We start from the raw sequence: 26,197 nt of genomic DNA on the forward strand, positions 1-26,197 counted from the left end.
GACATTCAGACGGGAGAGCAGAGTTATAGGCATTTGTAAAGAAACTGCAATAGATTCAGATTTATGTCAATGAATGCGTACTACTTACGGACTTAAAGTTTTCCATTCCAGTTCGTCGTAATCGGCACCAACACTCACATAAACACTTCACTACTACACAGTTTGTAGAAGTTGTTCGGTGGCACTTGTTTAGTCCATAAAGATGAATGGAAAGTCCTCTAATTCATTGGACATCAAAATTGCTAGAAGTTCAATCCTGTGCAGTGACCAATAAGGAGTCGGGGTCCCAGCATCATAGGCGGCTAGCAATCGTCTTTTCCCTTCTCTTCTGTGAGGGCGATGTTTTTCGGCGGCTTCCCTCTTTTTGGGAGGACGTCGAGGGTATTTTCTAAATACTCTGAAGGATCCAAAGAATTGTAAAACAGTCTTTTTACGTATTGGATATCTTCTTCGTCATATTAAATTTGTCTTTCGATGATTAAGTTAAACAAAATAGGATGAGCTCGCACACGGAGATCTTGCGCGACAGACTTTTGGAGGCAGAAAGATTAATGTTACAAATCGTTGGTCTTATTTGTAGTTTCGTATGGCGTTCTTCGAGCGATGAAGCGTCCATATCTCAGCAAATTTATTTCCTGGCAAAGAGAACGGTCTCTTCAATTCGTTTCTATCTTAGGTTTGCAGTTTCGTTGATTTTTTTCTATCTTATGCTCTGTTCGCATGTCTGTTTCCCGGCTAATGTTGAAGGCCGATTTAATGAAGTAAGAAAAGTAATTGTTTCTATGCAATGAAAATTAATTTCGAATAGTTGAGTTTTTCTCCGATTATTTCCTTTTACTCGTTCTTATTTATTTTTGCTTTCTTTCTATAAATTACAAATTAGATTAGTTTTACGATGTACTTTTTCCTTGTTATTAAAGGTTCAAATAGGTTTATGAATCCTCAAGTCATTTTTATTTGATCTTGAAAGAAATAGTGTACAATCAAATGGACAGAACGTATTAGCAAAAGTATCCACTTAAAGAAATTAAAAGTCAGAAAAGGAGACAATGAGAGTCCCTAAATATCTAATTTGCATAAAACCTAACCATATCCTCATAAAAATACCAACATCTCGTTTTCTCTCACTTCATTTACTTCCTTTCCTCTTATTTAATTATTTCACAAATGTTCTGTAATCATTCAGTTTCAACATTTCGTTTCAACTCCTGAACCTTAAGAGTAGATTCATGTGACAATAAACCTTACACTTCATTTATTTCCATTTACACCATCCTAGATTGTCTTCTTTACATACTCACATAAGTAGAACAAACTACCATCTTAAATCAGCTTTTTCGTTTTTGTTCTTAATGATTTTTTCATCCTCATTTTGACCCACACGCACGTCCATACTTTATGAACACCATCGTAGCATCCTTCTGAGCTAAGAATCTATTGTTGGATAGAAAAAGTGAGATGTCAGTGAAGATAGTATGCTATGCCCTCTCTTGAGTAAATAGTTATTCGAATCCTTTGCCCTATTTAAACAACATTTTGGATTTCTGTATCTCTACAATCATTTCTTTAGTACATTTTGTTTGTCTGAAGGTTCTCTTGCTTAGATCACCATCAGCAAGTGATACTTCAAGTGAGAACTTGGTTTGCAAGTATTAACAACCACTTTTCTTTGATGTGAAACTGTGTTAAGTGTGATTGCATAATTGCACATATGGAAATTGATAATAATCTACAATTGAAAATGATAATACTCATGTACACGACGTAACAGTTTAATAAACCACATTTTCTATCAAAACATTTTTTTTTCTTATCCGTACTTAAATCAGGGTTTCGATACCGCAGCTTCCTGCATAAAATTCATTGCGCTGGTACGATCTAACTCTGAAACATAGATATTTAGATTGAGAGTGTACTAGTTACCAGTAAGTACGCCAGAAATTTTTACTTGGGGGGATGTTCAAAATAAAAGGGGGGTACTCTCAGAATAGTGATATACATTTTCTGAACAAACTCAAAGAAAACAGTATATTTTGTTACGCAACTATTGCAATACTACAACAACAACTACTACTAATACTACTACTACTACTACTACTACTACTACTAATAATAATAATAATAATAATAATAATAATAATAATAATAATAATAATAATAATAATAATAATATCAGTTCTTCGCAGTGATAGGTTCAATAAAGGAAGTTCACACATTTGAACATTTATTATTATTATTAAACTAAGTAATACAGTGAAACCTCTCAAAACGGACATCGGTGGAAACGATTTTGTCCGTAAATAAGAGGTGTCTCTAAAAGGAAGGGTTCTCTCTCATAACACCAAATCACACATGTTTATGGCATGGAAGAATAAGAAAGTTCGTCCTCTTATGAAGGTGTCCACTATTGAGAGGTGCCCGTTAAGAGAGGTTTCACTGTATTAGGAATTAACTATAACTATTCTACCCAGTAATTACATGTGAATTGATTACATACGAATTATTGTAATTATTTTGCGAAATTCTGCCATTATTTCAATTTATTCACCCCCAGCAAGTTTTAGTAGGTATTTTTTTTCTTCAAAATATTAATTCCCTCTTCCCATGCTGAAATCACATTCGTTTAGCAATTAATACTATACATAGTTGCAATTTCATTCTTTTAATATTCTAACCCTATTGTTAACGTTAATTGTTGTAATATTATTTGATCTCTTCTCCGTTCCTGCCCCTTCTTGGCTACGTTATTGGCACTGAATATCTTTCATAAGAAAATTATTCATTGATTTAATTGTTTTCCAGAAATCCAGTTTTTCAATTTACAAATATTTTGTACCTTTCTGTTTTGTCTTTTTTAATATAACCTAATTTTAATAATCCCAGGGCTGATAGTGGTCTGGTCTCTTGTAAATAGTTGAAAAGTGACCTAAAGCACATGAAAAAGTTACCAAAATCTTATCATGCCCCTTTTTTCCTTTGTCAATTTCTCCATTACTTTTTTTTAAGCTTCCTCCTTTCTTAGGGTTTCTAAGTATGATTTGTAGTTACGGTAAGCAGACTTAGTACATGTAAAAAGCTTCTGAGTAAATGGAACCAGGTTTGGCCTATTTCCGAATTTCTTCATCCCAGACATTATATTTAGCTTAGCATTCAGAGTTTTCAGAAACGTGAGATATTCAAATTCATCACCTACTCTTAAGAAGAACATATAAGAAGCATAATACAAGACGAACATGATGAACCAGACAATCACAAACACACACAACGTTGAGTGGAGTGTTAAATATTACGAGAGAAAACTAAAAGATTATTATGATAGAAAAAAGAATAGACACAAAAGAGTTCTCAACCTCACCTTAAGAGCTTAAGCATCCACCAACCATCCACTGTGCTTTAGAAAGAATAAAAGCTGAAGTGAGAATAAAGCTGACTGTTTCATATGTGGTAGCAAGTATTGAAGCTTTCAGAAGAGTAATGCGAAGAGTTTCCGCCTTTTTCCATTTGTTTTTATATTTTTCTTAGAAAACTGCCTATGCAAAACAAATCACATGAAAAAGTCACTTTACCTCCCAAAAATGTAACTTTTAGTGACAAATTAGAAAAAATAAATAACTTTTAGTGACCAACTTGAAAAAAAGTAAATTTAAGTTAAGAAAGTGACTCGTTATGAGCCCTGTTCCGCTCAATGAATTTATGTGAATAAAAACATAATTTACAAAAAATTAAGCTAGCGACAAATGCGTTCTAGCATAACACTAGACTCAGTCTAATATATATATATATATATATATATATATATATATATATATATATATATATATATATATATATATATATATATATATATATAATTCTTACTTCGATCGATTCTTAATTTCTTAAAACGTTTTGACTACACCCTTCTAACTTCCGTCCTTTGATACACCACTTGCAGAGCAGACCCGAAACCAGCCACAGAGCTTTGGTGGGGGAGGGGGAGCATGAATATGTTAGGAGGAGCCAAGTCATTAAAAATTATCTTACAAATATCTAAATTGTGCATTTTGTATTGAGGTCTGGAGGGGCCATGAAAAGTTTAGGGAGGGCCAGGCCCCCTAGCCTCCCTCTGGTTGCGGGCCTGTTGCAGAGTAGCACTTACCAACTGAATCTGGTATAGGCTTATTACTATATTGCCACATTTTTCCTTATTGAGGAGGAGGTAGGTGCATGACCGCTCAAGACGTTGCCAATTTCTGTCATCTACATCTGTCTATCAATCTCTTTTTTCAGAAACGACCGCGGAGCCCAGGAGGGTAGGTGTGAGCGGTCTGTATTGTCAATTGTTTCGATCAAAAGACCGCCCGAAACAATGAGGTCATGTGGTTCTCGAAGCCGTACATGAGAATGAGGTCACTTCGTATTTTGAAGTGAAATAAATAATTAAGAATATTGCCTTCTTTCCTATACGCTAAACCTTTCTTAACTTGATGTAATAAATAACCTATATGATACTGATTGATAAAATTGGATTTGGGGGAGTAATCCTTTTCCATCTAGGGGTGTGTGTAAAGAAATTTGGGGGGTGTTAGGGAGTGTTGGGGTGTGTAGATTACTCCCTGCTAGTTACTCTGATATTTCTTTAATCGCCTTTAATATGTCTTATAGTTTTCGAGCTAGGAATCCTCATAATCACACTTTCCTTGTTTTCGGTATCGCGTAACTTTGAAACGACGCAGTTTTCGCCCTATGTTCAAATGGACTCTTTCAATTGTTTAGGTGTGAGGATTTCACCAGTGGATTATGGCTGCATTATATATATATATATAAAGTGAATCATGTAAATAATAATATGAGGGTAATGATTTTTCAGGGTAAAACAAAAATCATATTTATTTTAATTTTAAGGATAGTCGTAAAAGTATTTAGTAATCTGCTTCAGCTTTTGGTAAGCAGAAAATCATACTACGCTGTATCTACTGTATAATATCACAGTTAAAACTATTTTTCATGTTTGTATGAAAGGAGATGTAGAATGTAATGTGTATATGTAACAAAAATCTATCCACAACTCATTTGTCATTCCTTGCTTCTCAGGAACTGTATTTACAGCGAAAAAGCTTGAAACAAGTAAACATGCAAAGAAGTTTAGTACTGTATTTGCAAAACGTGTTGCCATGACTGCCACTCCATCACAATGTCAAGAATGTGAATGTACGGCTGACAATAATGGATTCAGCTTTATGGAATGTTTTCCTTGCACTTATCCCATGCCTGCTGACATTGATAGTGTACCTGTAAGTATTGAACTAGTACTTAAATTTCTACTCTAATTAAAAATATTTCGAAATTCATATATCTGTCTTGAATGTTATTGCTTCACACTTAGTCTTCTTCATCAAGACATTAAACTAAAATTGTAGTTAGTTTAGATTTTCAAATTTCCTTCTTTTTACACTATATTTAGATCTATTAGTATTTTCAGACATCGAACACATGCTATTAATTTAGTGTAATGTGTCAACTAGATGTAAAAATATGTCAAACAAGCAGAAATTTGAAAACCAGCATACGGTCGTGATACGGTATTTGGAAAAAATTAACTTATACATTTTCGTTAATAATATCCTTCGAGTTTCCTCACAATATAGGACAATTGAGCTAGTAAAAACAATTTAGTTTCCATTGAGAAGGGAGTTTTTAATCTTAAGTTTGAAATTACATCAGGTGCACGCCAAGAGTACGCGTCGTTTTGCGATAGTTCAATAAATATTAAGGGTACAGTAATATAAATAGTGTACACCAGAAGTAACTTTAAACATTAAATCATAAGAGTGGAAAATTCGAATCTTCTGAATTTGTTCGTTTTTAATATATTCACCTGTGAAACAAAACATTTTTATACTAATTTGAAATGACGAATTTGACCACAGACGCAGCTAATATAGATTTTGTGTACATGCTGTGAAAGAAGTATCAATATTCATTGCCAGTTAAAGATGTTTATGTGCATATTGCCCTTCCTAACTGTACTATATGTATAGTATTTATCAAAGAGTGATTCTGAAGGAGTGTTTATAATTCCCAGAAAGATTCGTGTTTGTATTTCGTGATAAGTATGATAAGCTTGCCAAAAGCCAAAACACCTAAGGATTAAATACTAATTGCTTCACGATTTTTAAGTATTTATTACTTCTCATTCGTGAATGATAACCATAACTTCTTTATTGTAGATGCATCTCTATCCATAGTCTACAAAACAGACGGCCGCCTTCGTGTATTAGTAGGTCCTGAGAACTCAACTAATATAAATACAGTTAACTTGTGTATGATACTTACCCTTTACGACTCTATAAATATTAATTATAGCTTCATAAAAATGTTTTATGTACGCAATCCACTATTTTGTGAGCATTTGCACTATAATTGAGATTCGACTACCGGATTCGATTCAGTTGAGAGGAAAGGTTTCTCGGTTTGGTTGCAAAGTTGTTTCATAGTTTTCTGTAATGTATGAGGATAATACATTTAGAGCGTGCTTTATGTTCACAAAAGTGTAACCTGAAATTTGGAAAATAGCAAGTAGGCGATTGGCATATTGCAAATTTACGAAACTGCAACATAGATCTGGTGTCTGTAGGAATAATTATACGATTTACGTTCCTCTTCAACTATATTTCTATCAATTTCGTACACTTCCCTACGATCACTAAGGATAAAGTTTAAGAGCAAAAGGTAAGATATATTCTATGCTGATGCTACAAAGCGTCCATTTTTTTTATAATCATATGCAGAACTTATAGTTGCCAGAAGAAATTTCTAGTATTTATAAGAGGCGTGTTCAACAATTATTGCCCTGATATAGAAAATGCTGAACAAAAATAGTGTGCTTCTAATTTGTTTATTTTAAAGCCTTAGAGTGTTGTGCCAAAGTATAGGGGAGTGTAGTTGATACTGGTTGTATTCTCGCTGCTTTGCAGGTAACAAATGCGCCTGCATTATATAAATGGAGAAAACTGAAGTGCATGCAATGATCAAATACTTCCAGATGAAAGACTTAACACCAACAGAGATGCTCGCTGATATGGTTAGTGTGTTGGGAGATAGTTTCTCCTCCTACCAAGTGATAAAAAAGCTGGTCACGCAACTTCCATTGTGTGAATATGTTGTGGAACAATGGCTTTCTGACAAACCTACATAATTAATAAATTTTCCTTCTATGTCAGGGACAATACTTGTTGCACACTCTTTGTGTCTATATATAAAGATATAATTAACCCATGCAATACATATACCATATAAATCATACCATTCATTTCTTCTATGAATGACTTCTAATCTCTGGCCCTTTTTATCGACACACCCATTTATTATTTCCTCATTCCAATTGTGGTAATGTCGCTCAGTATGATATTAAACTTTCCATACCCAGTTATATAGTTTTCATTCTGAATATCATATTAGGCACTTATAATACCAAAGAATTCTCAATTTGAATATGTTTCCATATTATTCGATATATATGTATATATGAACATAGGAGGTAAATATAATTAGAATTAATTGTTTTCAATTAATCAGCTTCCAGCGGGTGATCGCTTACAGTAACTTGCCAAGAATCTGGATATTAAAACTTTTATATTAGTTTATCACTTTAAATTGCTTAATAGAAATATCTTCAGGTATTCTCCATGCAGCAAAACACTGTAGCTATGAATGGTTCAGCAATAATTTTAATTTTTTAAAAGATAAATTTCACATCCTTTTTGTGTTATCTTTACTGGTGCACTCATTTATATGTCTGATGTTCATAATTTTGTAACAAATATTTCATATCAACTAGCTAACGAACTCTGTGGCCTATGGAACCCGTAGGTTCAATGTCGCACTCACAAAAGCTCTTCATTGACTTCTGTTCGTAGCCATCTGGGTCCCTTTTCTACATTATATGAAAATTTGTAAAACATCTATCTTAATATTGTCCTCCCATCTATGCCTACGTCTTCCTAATAGTGTTTTTTTTTCTGAAATGGGTTTTGCAGTCGAAATTTTGAAACTGTTCCTATTTTTTTTTCAATTCTGGCTGCATAACTTACTCACCTGAGCCTCCTTGACTTAATGGTCCTAACAATGATAGACAGATGGTATAAATCATGCAGTTCCCCGTTATGAAGTGTATGCCATTTTTCATTTCCATACCTCTTCGATCCATATCTTTGCTGAATGATTCTAATTCTCAAATGCTTTCAGTTCGCAATGTTTCTCAACCATACAGCATATCAGAGGTAATAATTGTTTTATATATTTTAAGCCTCATATTGTTCAACATAATTCGCGAAGATAAAATAATTTGGACCGAATAATAGCATGAACTTTCTGATTTCAGCTTATATTTAATTTATTAGTAAACATGGTTCTGGTCCGTTATTGTTGATCCTAAATATTTGAAAGTATCCACTTTCTCAAAAGTATTATTTAACTTTTCCACATTTTGCAGTATTATGGTCACGGCGAATTTCAATTTGTTTAGTTTTCTCTGCATTTACTTCTAAACACTTGCCCTGCAGGCGTATAAAATAAATTTCTACATTTGTTTCTATTGTTTTCATATTATCCCCTATCAGGTTTAAATTATTAGTGTACGATATAACCTGGTTAATGCCATTCAGTTGTAACTGATCCACTTTTAAGCAATATTTTATTTCGTATACCAGAGTGAATATTCAGTAATCTTTATCGAACTTCTATGAAGTCTTTGGATGTGTTGTTTTCTAGTAGTGTTCTGTTTTTCTATTACGCTACCACATGATAACAAAAAGTCGAACTAGAAGGAAGAAAGAATAGAGTAATGTCATTCTGATGAAAAGTATATGTTTGCGGAGCAGTACGTGACGTGATATATGAAACTGCAAGTCATTTATTTTATCAAGTGTTAACTATGAGGAACATTCAAATGAAACCTGGTCAGTGCGTCTAACTTTGCCTTACATGTAAGGTGGCACCACGTAACTGCGGGTATGGTGGCGCCATCGATTGGTAGAGAGACTGACGCGTGCGCACCGTTTGACGTTGCATAGAGCCAGTGTGATTTCACGCCGAAGATAAGGTGGTCACACAAGTTATCGTCCACTTCCGAACATGCAGGCGAGTAAGCAGGAACAACGAGGAGTGATTCGATTTTTGGCGGCGGAGGGAGTTGGAGGCCGTGAAATAGATCGACGGATGAAGACTGTGTACGGTGAGTACAGTCTGAGTCGTGCAAGTGTTATTCAATGGCGCAAAAGATTCATTCAGAGGCGCGAGTCACTGGAAGACGATGCTCGTCCTGGACAGGCTCATCGTGTCATCACACCGGAAATGATTGCAGAAGTGAAAGCTTTAGTCTTGGACAACCGCACAATCACCGTGGACGAGATCCATCGGCTACTGGGTATTAGCGTGGGCACCGCCCACACCATAATGCATCAACACTTAAATTTTCGAAAAATTTGTGCGCAGTGGATTCCCCACTAACTGACCGTCGAACAGCGCAATACGCGAATCTGTCTTTGAGTCTTTGTGTCATCTGTCTTTGAGTCATCTGCAACGTTATAAATGAGGAGGAATACGGCTTTCTGTCGCGTATTGTCACAGTGGACGAAACATGGTGTCACCATTTTGAACCGGAAAGCAAGAAGTCGAAACATGCGACTTCACCACCTCCAAATAAATCAAAGGCCGTGCATACCAGTTCTGGTAAGGTCATGATGTCCTTCTTTTTTTTTACCACAAGGGCCCACTGCTTGCCGAGTTCCTGGAACGGGGTACCACCATCAATGCCCAGCGTTATCAAGCCACTTTACAGAAGCTTAGACGAACCATCAAGTCGAAACGCCCAGGCATGTTGTCTAATGGCGCTATCCTCCTGCATGATAAAGCCCGACCGCACATGGCCAATGCGGTGAAGACAACATTGCAGCAGTTTCGGTGGCAAACGCTGGAACATCCACCGTACAGTCCCGACCTTTCACCGTGTGATTTTCATGTGTTTGGACGTCTAAAACAAACTATTAGCGGACATTGATTCGCAACGGACAACGAAGTGTGTGACTGGGTCCAGGCTTGGATCTAACAGCAGCCTACTAGCTTCTTCAAAGATGGAATCCACCGGCTAGTGTCGCAATGGGATAAATGTGCCAACAGTTATGGCGACTATTTTTGAGTATGTGTACTGTGTATCACTACATGTGTGAGTATTTGTACTGTGTATAACTACATTTTTATCGTTAATATAATCGTTACCGTTACTTTACACTAGTGACCGGGTTTCATTTGAGTGTCGCTTATATAAAGATAGTCTCTAACCAGTGCATAAAGTAATTTTAACTTGATACAAAATTAACTAATCAAGTTCACTATCAATATAGAATGTTAATTCTAGAAAAACAGCAAAATAGAAATATTGCCAAGTGCTAACAGTCTTTATTATTTTTTTCAATTGCATAATCTAATAGAATAACGCCATGTAGAACTCAACACATTAAATATGATGCGAGATCATTCTTAATTGACGCGGCAATTGTCTACTTCAGGATAAAAAAGTGTATAAACACGAGAAACAAAGCACGAAACAAAGAACGAAATTTACGTCTAAGAAGAAAAGTTATAGAAAATAAACTTCAAACGTTACAAGTGTATACTAAACAGTATGGGTTGAAACTACGATTGCTTTGAACATTCATACTCATCGAATTGCGTGTTTTTTCTTTCATGTGCGGTATCTTCGAAACGTACACACAAGGGCCAGTCTACCAACTAAATATAAATGTAAAAACTTCCCACTTTGTAAAGCATATGATTTTCAGGTATGTTCTTCTTTCATCACCCAATAAATAGCTGAAAAAAATACAACGCTAATACAGCTTTATGATCTGGTTACTATCTTTGGTTTTCATTTTAAGTATTCCAGAACAAAGTTGAATAATATTGGCGTCTCCTTGTTTCAAGTCATTCTCGACGTGGAAACTGGTGGACAAGTATTTTCGTACTCGGACTTTACTTTGGGATTCATTTTAAAAATATATCTTAATTAATCCAACTAGTTTTTTCACGATACTATATTCAGCAAAAACGTTACATAATGTCTTCCTTCTAACTGATTCGTACAACTTTCTGAAATTAAGAAATAACTGATGTACTGGACTTTTGTGACCAATTGGGTTACCACTTTTGCAACTCTAACATGAACGGCAAGCTTGAACAAAGAACAAACAGGAAATTTTGTGCGAAATTGTACAAATATGTCTGCAAGACATTGCAATAGTTTTCGTAGTTTTAAAAAAAATCATCTCTACAACTAAAAAGGCAATGTAGGTCCACAGTTCAACTAAGCACATACTCATAGTTTTTTTTTTTTTTTTTAATTTCGCGGCATTGTGCGTCAATAAATTGTCTCTAGTGGTCAGACCATCAATAGCAAGGAATATCCTCAACTTTTAACGCTCCTGATGGAGGATATTCGACCAAAGTTATAGCGAGGTAAAGAATTGGGTGTTTCATGACGACAATGCACACTGTTACTGTTCTCTCGGAAGGTGAGTTTCTCGGAAGAAACAAGAATACCTTACTTCCGCACGCCCCATACTCTCCTAATCTTCCTGTGGACTACATTTTCTTCCTGTAGTTGAAGCATTTCAGCATAAAGGTTGCTATCCTGACACCATTTTAGAGACCCAGTGCAATTCGCAATAGGTGCTTGACATGCATCGAACTTCCATAACACATTCCAGAAGGTGCAAGAACACTACAAACGCTGTATTTCTATGCAAAGGGACTACTTAGGTGATGTAGATGAATAAAGTAGTTTCTTGCAAACCGAGCTAATCTCGAAACTTTTGATACCACTTCGTATATCATTCGATTCGAAAGAAACTCGTGTCTCAGAAGGTGTGCTGTATATGCCGAGGTTATCTTTGTTCGAAAGTCTCGTCATACTGGCCAATGTAAAGAGCAATCTATTTGTAATAACTGCTTGATTGAACTTTGCCTGACATCGAACAACACGACAAATATAGTTTTGTTTATGAATTCGTTATATGTCTGTACCTACACACACGCTAGGATAATCCCAGCGAACACCTATTGTTCAATTAATTAACATCGAGTGCAGGTTGCAGTGCGACTGTGAGAGACCACTACCGATTTTTTTTCGTGTAATGGTATAAGTCTCGATGTGTTAGTGATACGACTTTAGTACACAGGATGTGAGATAGAGTAATCCCACATCAGATGCGTTTTTCAGCGCCGCTGGGAAGCGCCGGATTGTAAGGCCGCCCTAACATGCAGAAGAGTAAATGCCAAAGCAATTAGGCCACGCTAGACCCATACATCGGCCCAGAAACACTAAACAATAAATTACTGGAAACGAATCTACATTCCTGTTTCCCTTCCGAGTTTAACTCTGTTTTTTTTATTTCCAGAAACGTCTTGTGTACACTGGTGCACATTAAATCTCGCGTGTGTACTGTAGTTAATGATCTTTTGCATTTATTGCATTTTTTATTCTGTCTTCGACCAGCGTTAAGTGATCAGTAAGTGGAGATGATAAAAAGCATTCCCTGTATGAATATATTCTCAAAATGTTTAAAAATAATAAAATATAAGCAGAACAGTTCCATTTAATCCATCCTGGTAATCGTGCTTTAAATGGATATTTGTAGTAAAGAAAAATTCACAAATTTCCGGCAAAGCAGCTGGGTTAGGGATAGAAGAGAGGAAGGCAAGAGAGTCAAATGTTGAATCTATTATTTTAAACCTAGTGTCTAGATTGTATGCCAAACATATAGTGGCTTTAATACAAAAAATATTTCATACGCAAATACAGAAACAAACAGAAAAACTCTTTCCATGAGATTCAAAGCAACGCGCTGCGCAAGCAAGATCCAGGAAGTATTAAGCTATAAAGTAGGACGCCCTTTCATGGAGTTGCTTGTAACACACCAACGTCATAACTTAATGAAGATTGAGAAGAGGAGAGTTGTCGCCATTTTGAAAATTCATAAAGACAAAATCATATCAATGAATGGCAAGGACGGAAGAAGATAAAAAACGGAGGAAAAGAAGAGGTAGAGAAGAAAGTATGGAATAATCATTAAAATATAGCAAAGAAACTCAAATAAGTACAATAGGTACTTATTATTTCTGTTCTATTTCCTGAGAATCGAGTTTAAAGTGTTTGCTGCAAAACCCATGTTCACCCATACAACTCTGACCTGGATTCAAGTAAATACGCAAGTCGGAATTACTCAAACCCAGCCCAGATGGTGAAGAATCTTAGATTGATTCTTGTAATCATTGTTTCTAGTCATAGAGTATGTTTATTTATTTAATGCTTCTCACTCAGCAGTCAGACTCGTACTTGAACTAGTCAAGGAAAAAATACGTATATGAACCTAAATATTGCTTATCCATGGTTTGAAGTTCTCGAAGTTTCTGAACTCAGTGGTTACTATCACTGGTTCGATTCCATTGTTCTAGCTTGCTTAGAGCCATTGTCAATTTAGTTGAAAAATTGATGATCTTCATGACCTAAGTCATGAATAAGAAGTAACCACATTTTCCAAGGAGAATTAAAATACACATGTAATAGGATAATTGTCGGCCCTTTACTGTATGACGTAGATTTGTTTACTTATAACTAAAATAACCATTCATTCGTTCGCACATTCATACCATATCAAACAATATATATAAATATATGCAACTAGGTTAAGTATTGTTTCAGAAAGGAAACAATCAACTAACTACAGTTTGTACATTTTATTACATCAAATGACGAAAGATAAATGAAGAAAAAATAAAATAAGACAAGGAAATTAATTAAATACTTTTTTACATATACAGTGGTCTAGATAAACATAGGGATATATCAATGGACATTGGGTTTAACAAGTCGAATCGAATAGTTATCTTCTGCAAGTAGCTTGAATTGTGACTTTAACATTTATAATAAGAAGTCAAATTATTCATACTAATGGTTATACAAAACACGGCTCGAGACCTTAACATGGTCTAACTTTAAAAGAGAGGATTTATTACACGAGTTCAATACTCTCGTCGATTTAGCTAATTTTCTTATATGTAGTGTCCATATTCTCACTAAATTTAGCGTCCATGCACGTTTTACTTTTATCTGAATCGAAGACTTGCATATAATAAGAGTCATATTAATTTGCATAGTCTATACATTGTGTATGTAGCTATGGAACATGTCACACGAGTATCGTTGTGATAATAGTCAGAATAACCACACAACGGGTATATAAATTCTCATTATCATAGTTTTAAGGCTACATCTTTTCAGAGTCAGTACGTTGTCTGATTTAATTTGATGTAATCACTGATCAGACTTGCAATCGATGTGTATTGAGGGTTAATTAATAAATTTTTGTAAAGTCGAAATAGTGAACTAATATACTTTGCAGATAGAATATGTCGTGGAAATTATCACCATTCGAGATGTTTCAGGTAGATTTTTCGAAGATTTTTGGAATACTTTGTTATTAAATGTAGTTCACTATTGATATTGAATAATCACCATAATTTCAAATTGCACAAACGAAAATATCATGGTTTGGAGATTCATTGATCACAAAGGGAAGGGAGATATTTAATGATTTCAAAGAATTTAGGTTTCACAATGATATATGAAGGTTTAAACATGCGTCGGGATCACCTGCCTACTTACTAAACACAACATGCAGTTAGTAGACAACAATAATACAGAGGTGTTAAACACATATATAGATAGTATCACAACACAATAAAGAATAACACTTATTCACAAAGGTGGTACACTCTTCACATTCTCGTTTGCATTTTTTGGCGTTATGAAAATATGCCAAAAAGACGCAATAGTCGTGCCGCAACCAACCGGGGAAAGCGACGAAACCCTTTGCTTACATCGAAATCACGTATCATAATATTATAATGTACTTTGTCATAATAAATCATAGGTTTATCAAATATTCATATTTCAATATATATATTTAATCATAGTACACAATTCGCCGTTAATTGTCCCGTTTCTACACATTTCAATGGTATTTACCCACATCAAATAGAAAAGAGAAAAAGAAAGAAACTCGACAAATCAAAACGAGTAACCTCACCAAAACATATTTAGTCAACCATTAATAATTTGAGATTCTAAATGGTAAGGATATCAAGCAGACATAAACGCGGGATATTTACACATTTCGCAGTATAATGACTAATACATATTGCTAATTGGTAGTACTGTAAAATTTTAAAACTTGTAATACATAATGATATAGTTTCAAGAAAATAAACGATGATATGTGGGTCCACAAAGTATAATTAGCAGATTTTCATCTCTGAGTTGTTTTTGATACAAAACCAAATGTAATGACTATGGTCGTTGGTGGGACCCTAAAGCTTATATGACGACTCAGTAATGTTTTAAAGAAAAAAATTTGCAATATACCTCAAAGATCAAGTGATTTCGGAGGACAAAGAGGCATGATTAAATCACTCACCGAGCAATCATCTACGACCACTGCCTGTCAAAGCGAGAAAAAAAAACTCGATGTAATAAAGTATGTCCCTTAGCACACTGCGGAGGTGTGCAACCATACAAATTGTAGCCCGCAGCATCTCGTGCTAAAGAAAAACATAATTTCTAGATAATATCTCCGGATTCAAATATATTATACTAAGTGATTATATAAACTTCAAAAAAAAGGGTGAATAGTTAAAGGAAAGAAAAATTTAAGAGAAAAGATGGAAGGACAGATAGAGGATAGAAATGTACAAAGGAAAGTAAAATAGAAGAATAGATACCGCTAGGATGGTAATCGGATCTTTAAAAAAAAAGACTGTGACAAGTGTCGACTTTAATCCCGAATATTTATCTTGATATACCGAAACAAGTGGCTCTCAAAATATACAGGACCACTTAGGGAACCACTTGGTGCCAAGGTTTGCCAGTCCGTATTTTCTAGAGGCGGGTCTCATATAGGGATGCTCAAGAGTCGAGTCGAGTCGAGATTTAAGCCTGTCTCGACTCGTCTCGAGCAAATGTTGCCTCGACTCGTGTCTTGACACGAATATGTGTTTCTGTCTCGACTCGACTCGAATTCGAGTCGAGCCGTCTCGAAATTCGAGTCGAGACAAAATATACGCACCCATCAGCCAGAACATTATGACTACCAACTTAATTGTCATTGTGTCCACCTTTGGCATGGATATTAATGGCGACGCGTCTTGGCATGGAAGCAATGATCCTTGAAAGGTCACTGGAGAGAGTTGGAACCACATGCATACACATAGATCACCTAATTCCCGTAAATTCTGGGGAGGGAGGCGATGCACTCTGACGTCACGTTGAATCACATCCCATCCATGTTTGATTGGGTTCAGATCCGGCGAGTTGGGGGGCCAGCTCATCACTTGGACCTTGCCCCTGTGTTCCTCGAACCACTCCATCACAACCTTGTCCTTGTAATATGATGCATTGTCTCTCCGAAATGTGCCATTAGCGTTGCGAAACATGGTCGTCATGAAGGGTGTATAATCTGCAAGCAGTGTGCGGTACGCCTCGGCCGTCATGGTGCCTTGCTGGAGCTCCACTAGACACATGGATGCTCACGTGAATGTTCCCCACAACATAATTAAGCCGACGAAAGCTTGTCTCCGCTTCGCAGTACAGGTGTCAAGGAGCTTGTTCCCTTGGAACACGACGGATTCGCACCTTCCCATCGTCATGATGAAGAAGGTATCGGGATTCATCAGACAATGCAATGCTTTGCCACTGTGCCAAGGTTCAGTGACGATGGTCATGTGTTCATTTCAGTCGTAGTTGCCGATGTCGTAGTGTTAACATTCGCACATGGATGGGACATGGGCTTCAGAAGCCCATCATTAGGAGTGTTCGGTGCACTGTGTGTTCAGACACGCTTCTACTTTGCCCAGCAATAAAGTCTGATGTTAGTTCTGCCACAGTTCGCTGCCTGTACTGTTTTACCCCTCTGCCCAGCCTATGACGTCCTACATATGTAATGAGGTGGGGGCGACCAACTCCTCGACGTTTGGACGTCGTCTCCCCTTGGTTTCACCACTTGTTGAAGGCACTCCTCGAACACCAGACAAGTCATGCAGTTTCTGAAATTCTGCCGAGTCTCCGGGCAATTACAACCTGTTCTCGGTCAAACTAAGATAGATCGCGCGCCTTCCCCATTCTACACATGGCCATCACTCTCTCCGATACTACATGCATCGTACGTCTGACTCACTAGCAGGCATTCGTCGGCAGGTGACGCAGCTATCGCCTGGACGAGTTATATCGATAGGAGGTAGGTAGTCATGATGTTCTGGCTGATCAGTACATAATAAATAAATTTAAAATGTAGGAATTTTTTAACATTCTGATTAACTTGCAGGAAATTTCACAAGTTATGACAAGAAGTAACTGGCTCGGACAAGACAACTTTGTTGACGAGGCAATGTTTTTTTCTGATTTTTGAGGTGTGCGGCTTTGACGTCAACAAATATTTCATGCCTTGTGAAATTTCTATCTTTGGTGCTCATCAGTCGCGCTTCCATTTTTTTTATTTTTTTTTCCAGTTTATGATAATTAACAATACATTGCGCTGTTCGAATGCATGTTCACTTTTTCATTCAATCCAACTCAAGCCGCTTCAGATATTATATAGTTGTATTTGTTTACGAAAAATTAATTGCGTATCACAAATATACCCCAACTAAAAATTCTTCGTGCTCATCTCCTCAGTATTCAAGGTTTTAATTACAACCTGAACTGTTAAAATGCGAACGTAGGTTGCATTAGATATCTAAGCAGTTCCTATGGATAATTCAAGCACATGCTAATTAAGGTCTTTCTAGCAAGCACTTCTGCTGTTCATAAACTTTAAGCAATCGAGTAGGAGAAAAAAGATAGAAAGAAAGAAGTAAAAAATGATAATTATGCAACCGTGACTCACTCGGGCTCATGCTCTCTTACAACAGTGTGTTGTATATTTTACTTGTAACAATCGTAATTTACTTATACGAGGTCATAATGTATTTTAACTATATATGAGGCAGATTCTGCTAATAGAAAAAAGAAAGACCAAGAAATAATATAGTTATGATGTTAATATAAAAAAAATATTCCAATGTTTTATGTAATCTAATCTTGATGTCGTCGCCATGACAAAAAAAAAATAGAATTATTCATTTGATTAAGCAGGCATCTTTGAAATTTGTGTAGAAATAAACTGTACGCTTCCCATTTACACTTATTAAACAAAGTGTACAAATGGGTAATTTGTGTGTTTTATGGCTCAATATTGACATTAAGGAACCAGAATTATCGTTATAAATTGATGCCTGAACGCCGAGAAAGAAAAATAGTTGTGTCCTTTAGAAGATTAGTACAGCGACCAACATTGAGCCTAACATTAATGTTACTATTTTGAGAAGTGGCAAACTAATAAATAGAAATGTTATGAGTGCCACGGATAAAGAAGTAATCGATAACCAGATTACTCATAACGAAATGAATTCTTCAGAAAACATGATAGACGTGTAAGATTATAATAAAAAAAAAATTAAGTATATCCTCGTGTCTACTGTTGTTCTCAGATGTTCGCTTTCTCGGGACCAAGGTGCGTTTGAGTATATCACCAGTTTAATCAGCTACAAGTCTATGTGGCCATCACAGAAGAATACCTCGCAACCAGAGATATACTCAATCACTCCATAGTCATGGAAGAAAGAACCGGAACTCAGAAGATATGCCCTACATGTGTAATATCTAAGTGAAAACTCTCGCGCAACGGAACAAAAAAAATAGACTAACACAAAAAAAATATAAATAAAGAATCTCGAAAATTTTGAAATTAAAATAAAAAAATAAAGAAAATCAGGATTCGTGATATTCACTGATGGGTTCCCCATAACGTTTCCTTCATATCATTTCCCTTCGGTGATTCGTTTATCAGATTGATAGGAAGACGCATTATTTTGATCTTGACCAAAATAATGTTATACTATCAAAAAAAAATTCTACTCTACTGTATCCTTTCTATATGAAATAAAACATAATTGTCAACCAGAAGCTTTTACTTGTTTCACCGAAGCTCTTCGTTATACAAAACTTTCACTTTAGGGGCACAACGGTACACTGCATTATGTTTTAGATAGCTATATTACCGTGCATGTCACAATTCGTGACCCGACATTTTGAAATATTACACTCACACAAATTCTCATAACATTCAATTTATTACATATTCCCGACATTCAATATTTTGTTAATATTCACTTGTTCTCAACTATATCAATGAATGTGCCTCTTATTCTTGCATTCTTATCTTTCATTTAAAAACATAAACCATACGTTTTGGCTGTTCACGGCAGCTACGATTACCAGGCACTTTCTTTTACGTATTTATTTATATCTTCTTTAATTTAACCTATACATATTATTACAAGAAAATACACATGAAATTACTAAAACCTTAACCTACACTAACCTAAAACACATTCACACTACACACTCACACCAACAAATTGGTTTATATATCGTAAAAACGTTTTGGTTCGCAGTCCAGGCCAAATTTCTTTTAATGGGAATCGAATTTGTTACTTCGTATCTCTGCACTTTTAAAATGAATACTCGCACGGTGTGGAAAACCAGTTGCCCCTATCGAAAACTTGTAAAAAAAACGACCTATCATGCTTCTTTTTAATCAAAGTACACCTTTGTTTTTTTTCAGTACTCTATGGATACGTTATAGGTAAAAAAACTAAAATATATATATGTTCGATACCAGAGAACTTCATTCCTATGCCATTTGTCTAGCTTGGTTAGAATAGGCACCCAAACGATGCATAGCCAAATAACAAAAAAAAAAAAAAAAAATAACAATAATAAAGAATACTGCAGATAACCTTACACAAGATTTAGGCTTTCTTTGAATTTCAGAAATTTAGATGGTCACTCTAAACGAAAATCTTACGCTCGCATATATATATTCTGTCAGTAGTTTGTTATACCTTTTATTCCCCCCCCTTTTTTTTCTAGATAAGCTTAAGCTATCACATATTGTCTCAGTAATTGTATAGATCCTACGGGAAAAGGGATTACGAATGCATGACTATACTATTATGGTTCACTGAAAACATATTTGGAACTATGTAACTTGGTTGGGTTTCGAGGTTTAAGAAAAAAGTATTTCCAAATCCACGTTACCAAGTTATTTCGATTGGGCCACTTCAGAAATAAAGCAAAACATTACTTACAGTTGGGTGAGTTCATATACACAAACAATCCAATGGTTGTCCTTATGAGTACCAGTTCCTATTGACCAAAAATTTGAAGTTTTCTTCTTTAATATTTCAGGTTCCAGGGGAAATAAACATCACACACACACCTCTTATTAAATGGAGTTAGAATTGAACCGGTTAATATCCATTAACCATTTCGGTTCTTCAAAAAATTCAGAGCCCTACTCTTGTAGTAATCAGCTTCCGTCGACATATATCATGCAGATGACAATCCACAACATTCGGCTGCTTCACTAATTCTCCTCGCTGCTCGCTCCGTTCCATCCAAATAAATAACACAAAAATCGCATATTTTGCAACCGAACTATTTTACATCTTTTAGTAGGAAAATTCGTTCTGGAGCGGCTTTCTTTACCACTTTACTCTGATAATATCTGACGGGCAGTAACTGGGGATTGCTCTCTTGAGACTGACGCCATTAAAGTCCAACAACAATGTGACCTAGTTATCAGAGACTTCAAAGGAAAGCGATCAATTATAGATAATTATGTAAATCTGTGCTACTGACGTCACACAAGACAAGATTGAAGATGATGCACCAAAACCCAGTGAATTTTGACGATTTTCTATCAAGATGGCTTAAAATCAAAAGAATTTTATGAAGGGCAATTTTAGAATAAAATTTTAAAGAAATTTCTGGGAGAGTTTTCAGAATGTTTGGAGATAGGAAAGGCGTTCTACAGATGAAAAATAAAAGAAATAAGCACAATTTTTAAGAAATGTAAAAAATTAAGATAGAAATGTACAAAACATAGATATTAAATACGAAATAAAATCCTAAACCTATTTTAATGCACTTCCTAACTTAATCCTACCTTCTAATATTACGAGAAAAATTAAATGACATTACATCCTTACATATCATACATCATATATTATTCTCCACTATTATACAGGGCGTTCAAAATTTCCAACATGATAACTCCATGTTGGGAGGTATCAGACGTCCTAAGGGAAATATCCCAACAAATTAAGGATCAAGCTCGACGAAGCGATGAACAGTTTGAAAAGTTAGACCAAAGGATGAATCAATAAATTAAGGACCAAGCTCGACGAAGCGATGAACAGTTTGAAAAGCTAGACCAAAAGATGAATCAACAAATTAGGGAGCAAGCTCAACATATTGACGAAAAGCTAGAGCAATTGCAGCAACGTAATGATAGCAAATGGGACCAAGTACAACAACAATTAAATCAGATGAATCAGCAAATTGCAGCCAAATTTGAACGCTATGTTGAAGAAATGGAAAGGATAGTGCAGAATTCACCGAGGTTCAAGTCTCTGTAGATATTATAGAGACAGCGGAAAATGAACACGCCAACCGAATCAAGCAGTTGCATGATGAATTGAACTCTATTAAAGAAAAGTGTATTCACGAAAGTTCAGTGCGAAACGGTGGGCACACGAATACTGTCCTACATCTACCGGTTGGGAATCTACGTGTCATCCCAGGGCAACTTTTGAAGGTAATGAATCTTCGAGTTGTAATGAAGATAGTACCGAAGGAGAAAGAAGAATGAGGCAACCAAAACGTAACCGCTACATGTGTTTGAGGGCTAATACAGGTAAACCATTACGGTTGAATGAAGTAAAATCACTTACTAAATTCAGTGGTGTACCGGAAGACATACCTGCGAGGGGTTTCCTTGAAAAATTTGAGGATGAGTGCGAATTAATGGGCGTAGATGAGTCTCAATGTTTAAAATTATTACCACACATATTATTGCCACTTTGTTTAACCTGGTTTAAGGCCATTAGGAGTAGTCTTCGTACCTATTCTGACTTTAAGATCGCCTTACTATCCAATTATGAAAATGATTTTATGCTAGCGAATAGGGATGTCTTATTGAGAACGAAACCATTCAATCCCAAGATCCATAAAAGCGTTACCGAATTTGTGGTCTCTATCTATAATGAGTTAAGATCATTAAATCCGAATCATCCTGAATCCCGAATCATTGCTTCATTTCGAATTCTATCACCGTTTAGATTGCAACAATTACCAATGTCTGCGCAGTGTATCATTTTTAACCATTTGATTATGCTTGTTCAAAATTATGAGAGTCAATCTGCAGTGCAAAATGGTAATAGAGGGCAGGATAGAGGTCAGGGTAATTCTGGCCGTAATCATATACAATATGCTCCGGTTCGCAACTTAAATATACAACCTGAAAATACTTCTAACTCGTATTGTTATAATAGTAGAATAAATGGCCACAATGTTACCGGTAATCAGACGCAACCTAATCGCAGAAATGGAAACAGGAATTTTAGAAATAGTAATCGGAATTTCAATAGGAACAATAATCATCGCTTGTTCACACGAAATCGATTTACAGATAGCAGTAATTACACTAACAGAAATCCGAATGCTGCAAAATCGCCAAGACAGTACTCAAGATTGTGGAATACAATGTAATTTAACTGAAGCTATGAGTCAACGTAATTTAAACTAGATTGTGCTGCTGTGAAAGGGGTCGAATCCACGTCAGCGTTAAATACTTCTAATCAAGTTTCTGATTATGATACTAATTTAAAAACTTTAGATGCAAATATCGTTTATTAATACCTCTATTAAAGAAAAGTGTATTCATTATTTTTTTATTTTTTATTTTTTATTTTTTTTTTTTTTTTTTTTTTTTTGCTTTTGTATGTTTTCCTATGATTGCAAAACGCAATATTAATCGCATTATTCTTGTTTCATGTTATAGAGTATATTTGAAAGCATTTTTGTAATGCGAGAATACTTATTGAAGTTAATACTTTATATTTTCTCTAAGAAATTCGTATTTAAGCAATTCTTCCTTTGTGATCTTGTTCTATTCGAATTTTCATGCAAATAATATAAATATTAAAGATTAAAAGAATATATTTTCAATATAAACGTATGAAAGTAATGACAGTTATGCAAAATTGATGTCACGTATTTCATGGAAGAATTACGAGTAATGATAATCAAATTTATACGTTCAATATTCATGTAATAATTACTTTTTGTTTAAAATACTGAAATTTTGTTTGAAATTTCTCCGATTACAGTTTGCCTAGAATAAAAAATATTCAAATGTTTTTTATGTAATCTAATCTTGATGTCGTCATGACAACAAAAAAATTAAATATAATTATTCAGTTGATTAAGCAGACATCTTTGAAATTTATGTAGAAGTAAACTGTACGCTTCTCACTTATATTTATTAAACAAAGTGTACAAAAAGGGTAATTTGTGTGTTTTATGGCTCAATATTAACGTTTAAGAACCAGAGACATTATCGTTATACTCTATCCTCAATGGAGCTCGCGTTCGCTAATCTCAATGAGGATCACACTAATCAAGATTCTCACTAGTTCGAGCTTGAGCTTGATATTCACTGTGAAATTCTCTTTAGCTCGATCTCGTAATGGCTCTATTCTCTTTAGGTCGACACGTCCTTACCGGCTTTTACATTTGTCTCACCATTTTCCATTTATAGGGGTGGCCCTGGACTTTTCAATTAAGTTTTTGTTTACATTTTGACCAGCCGCCATTTTGCACGGGGTTGCCGTAGGCAGTCGAGACTTGCTCCATTTGCCTTCATTATATAACAGCTTTCAAACGATGTGCTACTTAACCCCCTTGCTATTTGAACCTTTTGAGTTGGGCCCCGTCTTGGGCTCTGTGGGTAGCCCTGGGGCAAACTTTTTTTTACCCCAAAAGGTGTGCCCTTGAAAATGATGGGATACGTGTTCACCGAGTTTTCCACATACCGAACCGTTTCCGAACAAATGACTCGGATCAAACTATTCTACCAGGTAATTTTCTGTAGCTTTTACATTACAAATCAGTTGAGAATGCTCCAAGGGCATTGCCAGAACGAACTTAAAAAGAATGGAGATATGGAGTGGGAAGGATAACTGTCATTGTTCCTATATGTAAAAATAAATCATTTTATCTGCACCTTCTTCTCTTTCTCGCAAAAATTAGCAAAATATCATCTCTCTATGACTTACAGTTCTCGAGATATGGCTACTTAAATATCTAGAAATTCGAACTTTTTGGCCAATGTCTGGGGAACGGTGGCCAGTTGGCCAGTAGACAGTTAATCAGTGGCCACCGGTTACTTTTCTCCTTATGATGGTACCAAAATGTTCACCATCCTCTTAGGTATTGATCAACACCAATATGATCTCTGTGTGACTTACAGTTCCCGAAATGGATCATTAAATCTCCCGAAATCCGAACTATATTTTCGCCAATATCATGGGAACGGTAAGTCATATAGAGATGATATTGGTATTAATCAATCCCTAATAGAACGTGAAACATTTTCGTACCGATATTAATTGATGGCCACTAGTAACCAGTTGGACAGTGGACACCGATTACTATGTGGTACTAAAATATTTAGCATCCTCTTAGCTATTAATCAACATCAGTATCATCTCTGTAGTACTTATGGTTCCCGAGCTGTCTTTTTAAATATTTAAAAACTGGCCTTTTTTGCCAATATCACGGGAACAGTAAGTCATAGAGAGATTATATTCGTGTTATTTTTTTTAATTCATAATAAAATAATATTTCAAATTTTAAGCAACATATTGTTAAAACAACTAACAATCGTTACAATTTCTTTTGGTAGAAAGAATCATCAGTCTTTCCCTACTAATTCACGAGGTATTGATATATTGCATGGTATGCCCTTCGTCGACTATAGAAGGGATTAGTGTTTTGTGGGTTTATTTTTAGGGATCCAGGCTTGACGCGTGTTCTCCTTATGCCAGGTTAAAGTGTTCTGTCTGAGGTAAAAGATTTCTTCAAGCTTATGGGAAAAAGGGAAGGAACTCAAAATACTGACAGCATTGCCCCTTTGTATGGCTATGCTTATACATTGCAGTAAAAATTGATAGCTCCTCGGGTCTCCTGTTTTTGCTGTCAGATTTGCTCCTAGTTCCTTCAAAAAATCAATTACTTCTTTGTTGAAGACACCTGTTGTTTCAGTAGCAAAGGCTTGATGATCTTCTTTAAGTTTAGAGTATTTTGAGTGTTTGCGTGAACAAGCCACTTCCGCTGCACTCCCTGCTTTTATACTTGTGGATTGTAGATAAGATGGAGCAAACGTATCCACACATGTGACATCCCAGACTAATCTTAGACCCTTTTCCCACGGAATTAATGTTATTCCGTCTGGCCGTTTACCATCGTTCCTGAACATTCCTGTAGGTTCTAATATACTCGGAAAGTCGATGCTTGCAAGAGTTATTTTAATTATGTTGTTTAATTCGCTATGACGTGCAAATCTTCCTCCACTTTTGTTGCAGCTCAAAGCATGAAGACCTTTCTTGTCCATCTTGTTGTTGCAGGTGCAAATAAATTCATGGCAAATATTCAGGCCTAAGCGCAATCCTATGCAGATTTGGAAAAAGTTGTCATTCAAGAATGTCCCTATGTTTATAGATGGTGTTGACTGTAGCCATGCTCCTGATTCCTTCTCTCTTAAAGCTTTGATGCGTGCACTTTCAATGTTGTTTTCAGCGACTATTTCATGTTCGATTACCTCATTTAGAATAATTTGATCCCATTGTTTCTGTGACTCTTTTAAAACCGGGGTTTTTCCATCGTAAATGCCTTTCCAAATTTCCAAAGCCTCTGCCAAATGCCTTATTCCCACTTCGTCAACTGGATACTTTACAATTTTGAAAACGAGTGGCAACGCTAGGTGGCACGAGGAAATGAAGGCAGGAAGGCAAAGGTCTGAAGCCTTTCTTATGCCTAAACCACCGACGAAGGCTTGCTTGAGTCCATTGCGTTTCGTTGATATTGTAATTTATTGTTGCTTGTAACGCTTTCTTTAGTATGTGATTCATTTGTAGAAGTCTGGAGGGATTGACCCATTTT

At 35.6% G+C, this 26,197-nt stretch overlaps 1 protein-coding gene across 2 annotated transcripts in view; it reads left to right on the plus strand.

Moving 5' to 3' along the window:
* Nucleotides 1–26,197, plus strand: part of Apoltp (Apolipoprotein lipid transfer particle) — a 6,186,292-nt gene that overhangs the window by 6,066,028 nt on the left and 94,067 nt on the right. For both annotated transcript variants that reach the window (XM_081762641.1, XM_081762640.1), the window contains one exon: nt 5,074–5,273. In XM_081762641.1, the coding sequence (XP_081618767.1) occupies nt 5,074–5,273 (200 nt within the window). The remainder of the gene's footprint in view (nt 1–5,073; nt 5,274–26,197) is intronic.

Source organism: Thermobia domestica, chromosome 6 (genome assembly GCF_964235325.1).
Source record: "Thermobia domestica chromosome 6, izTheDome1.hap1.1, whole genome shotgun sequence".
NCBI classification, from domain to species: domain Eukaryota; kingdom Metazoa; phylum Arthropoda; class Insecta; order Zygentoma; family Lepismatidae; genus Thermobia; species Thermobia domestica.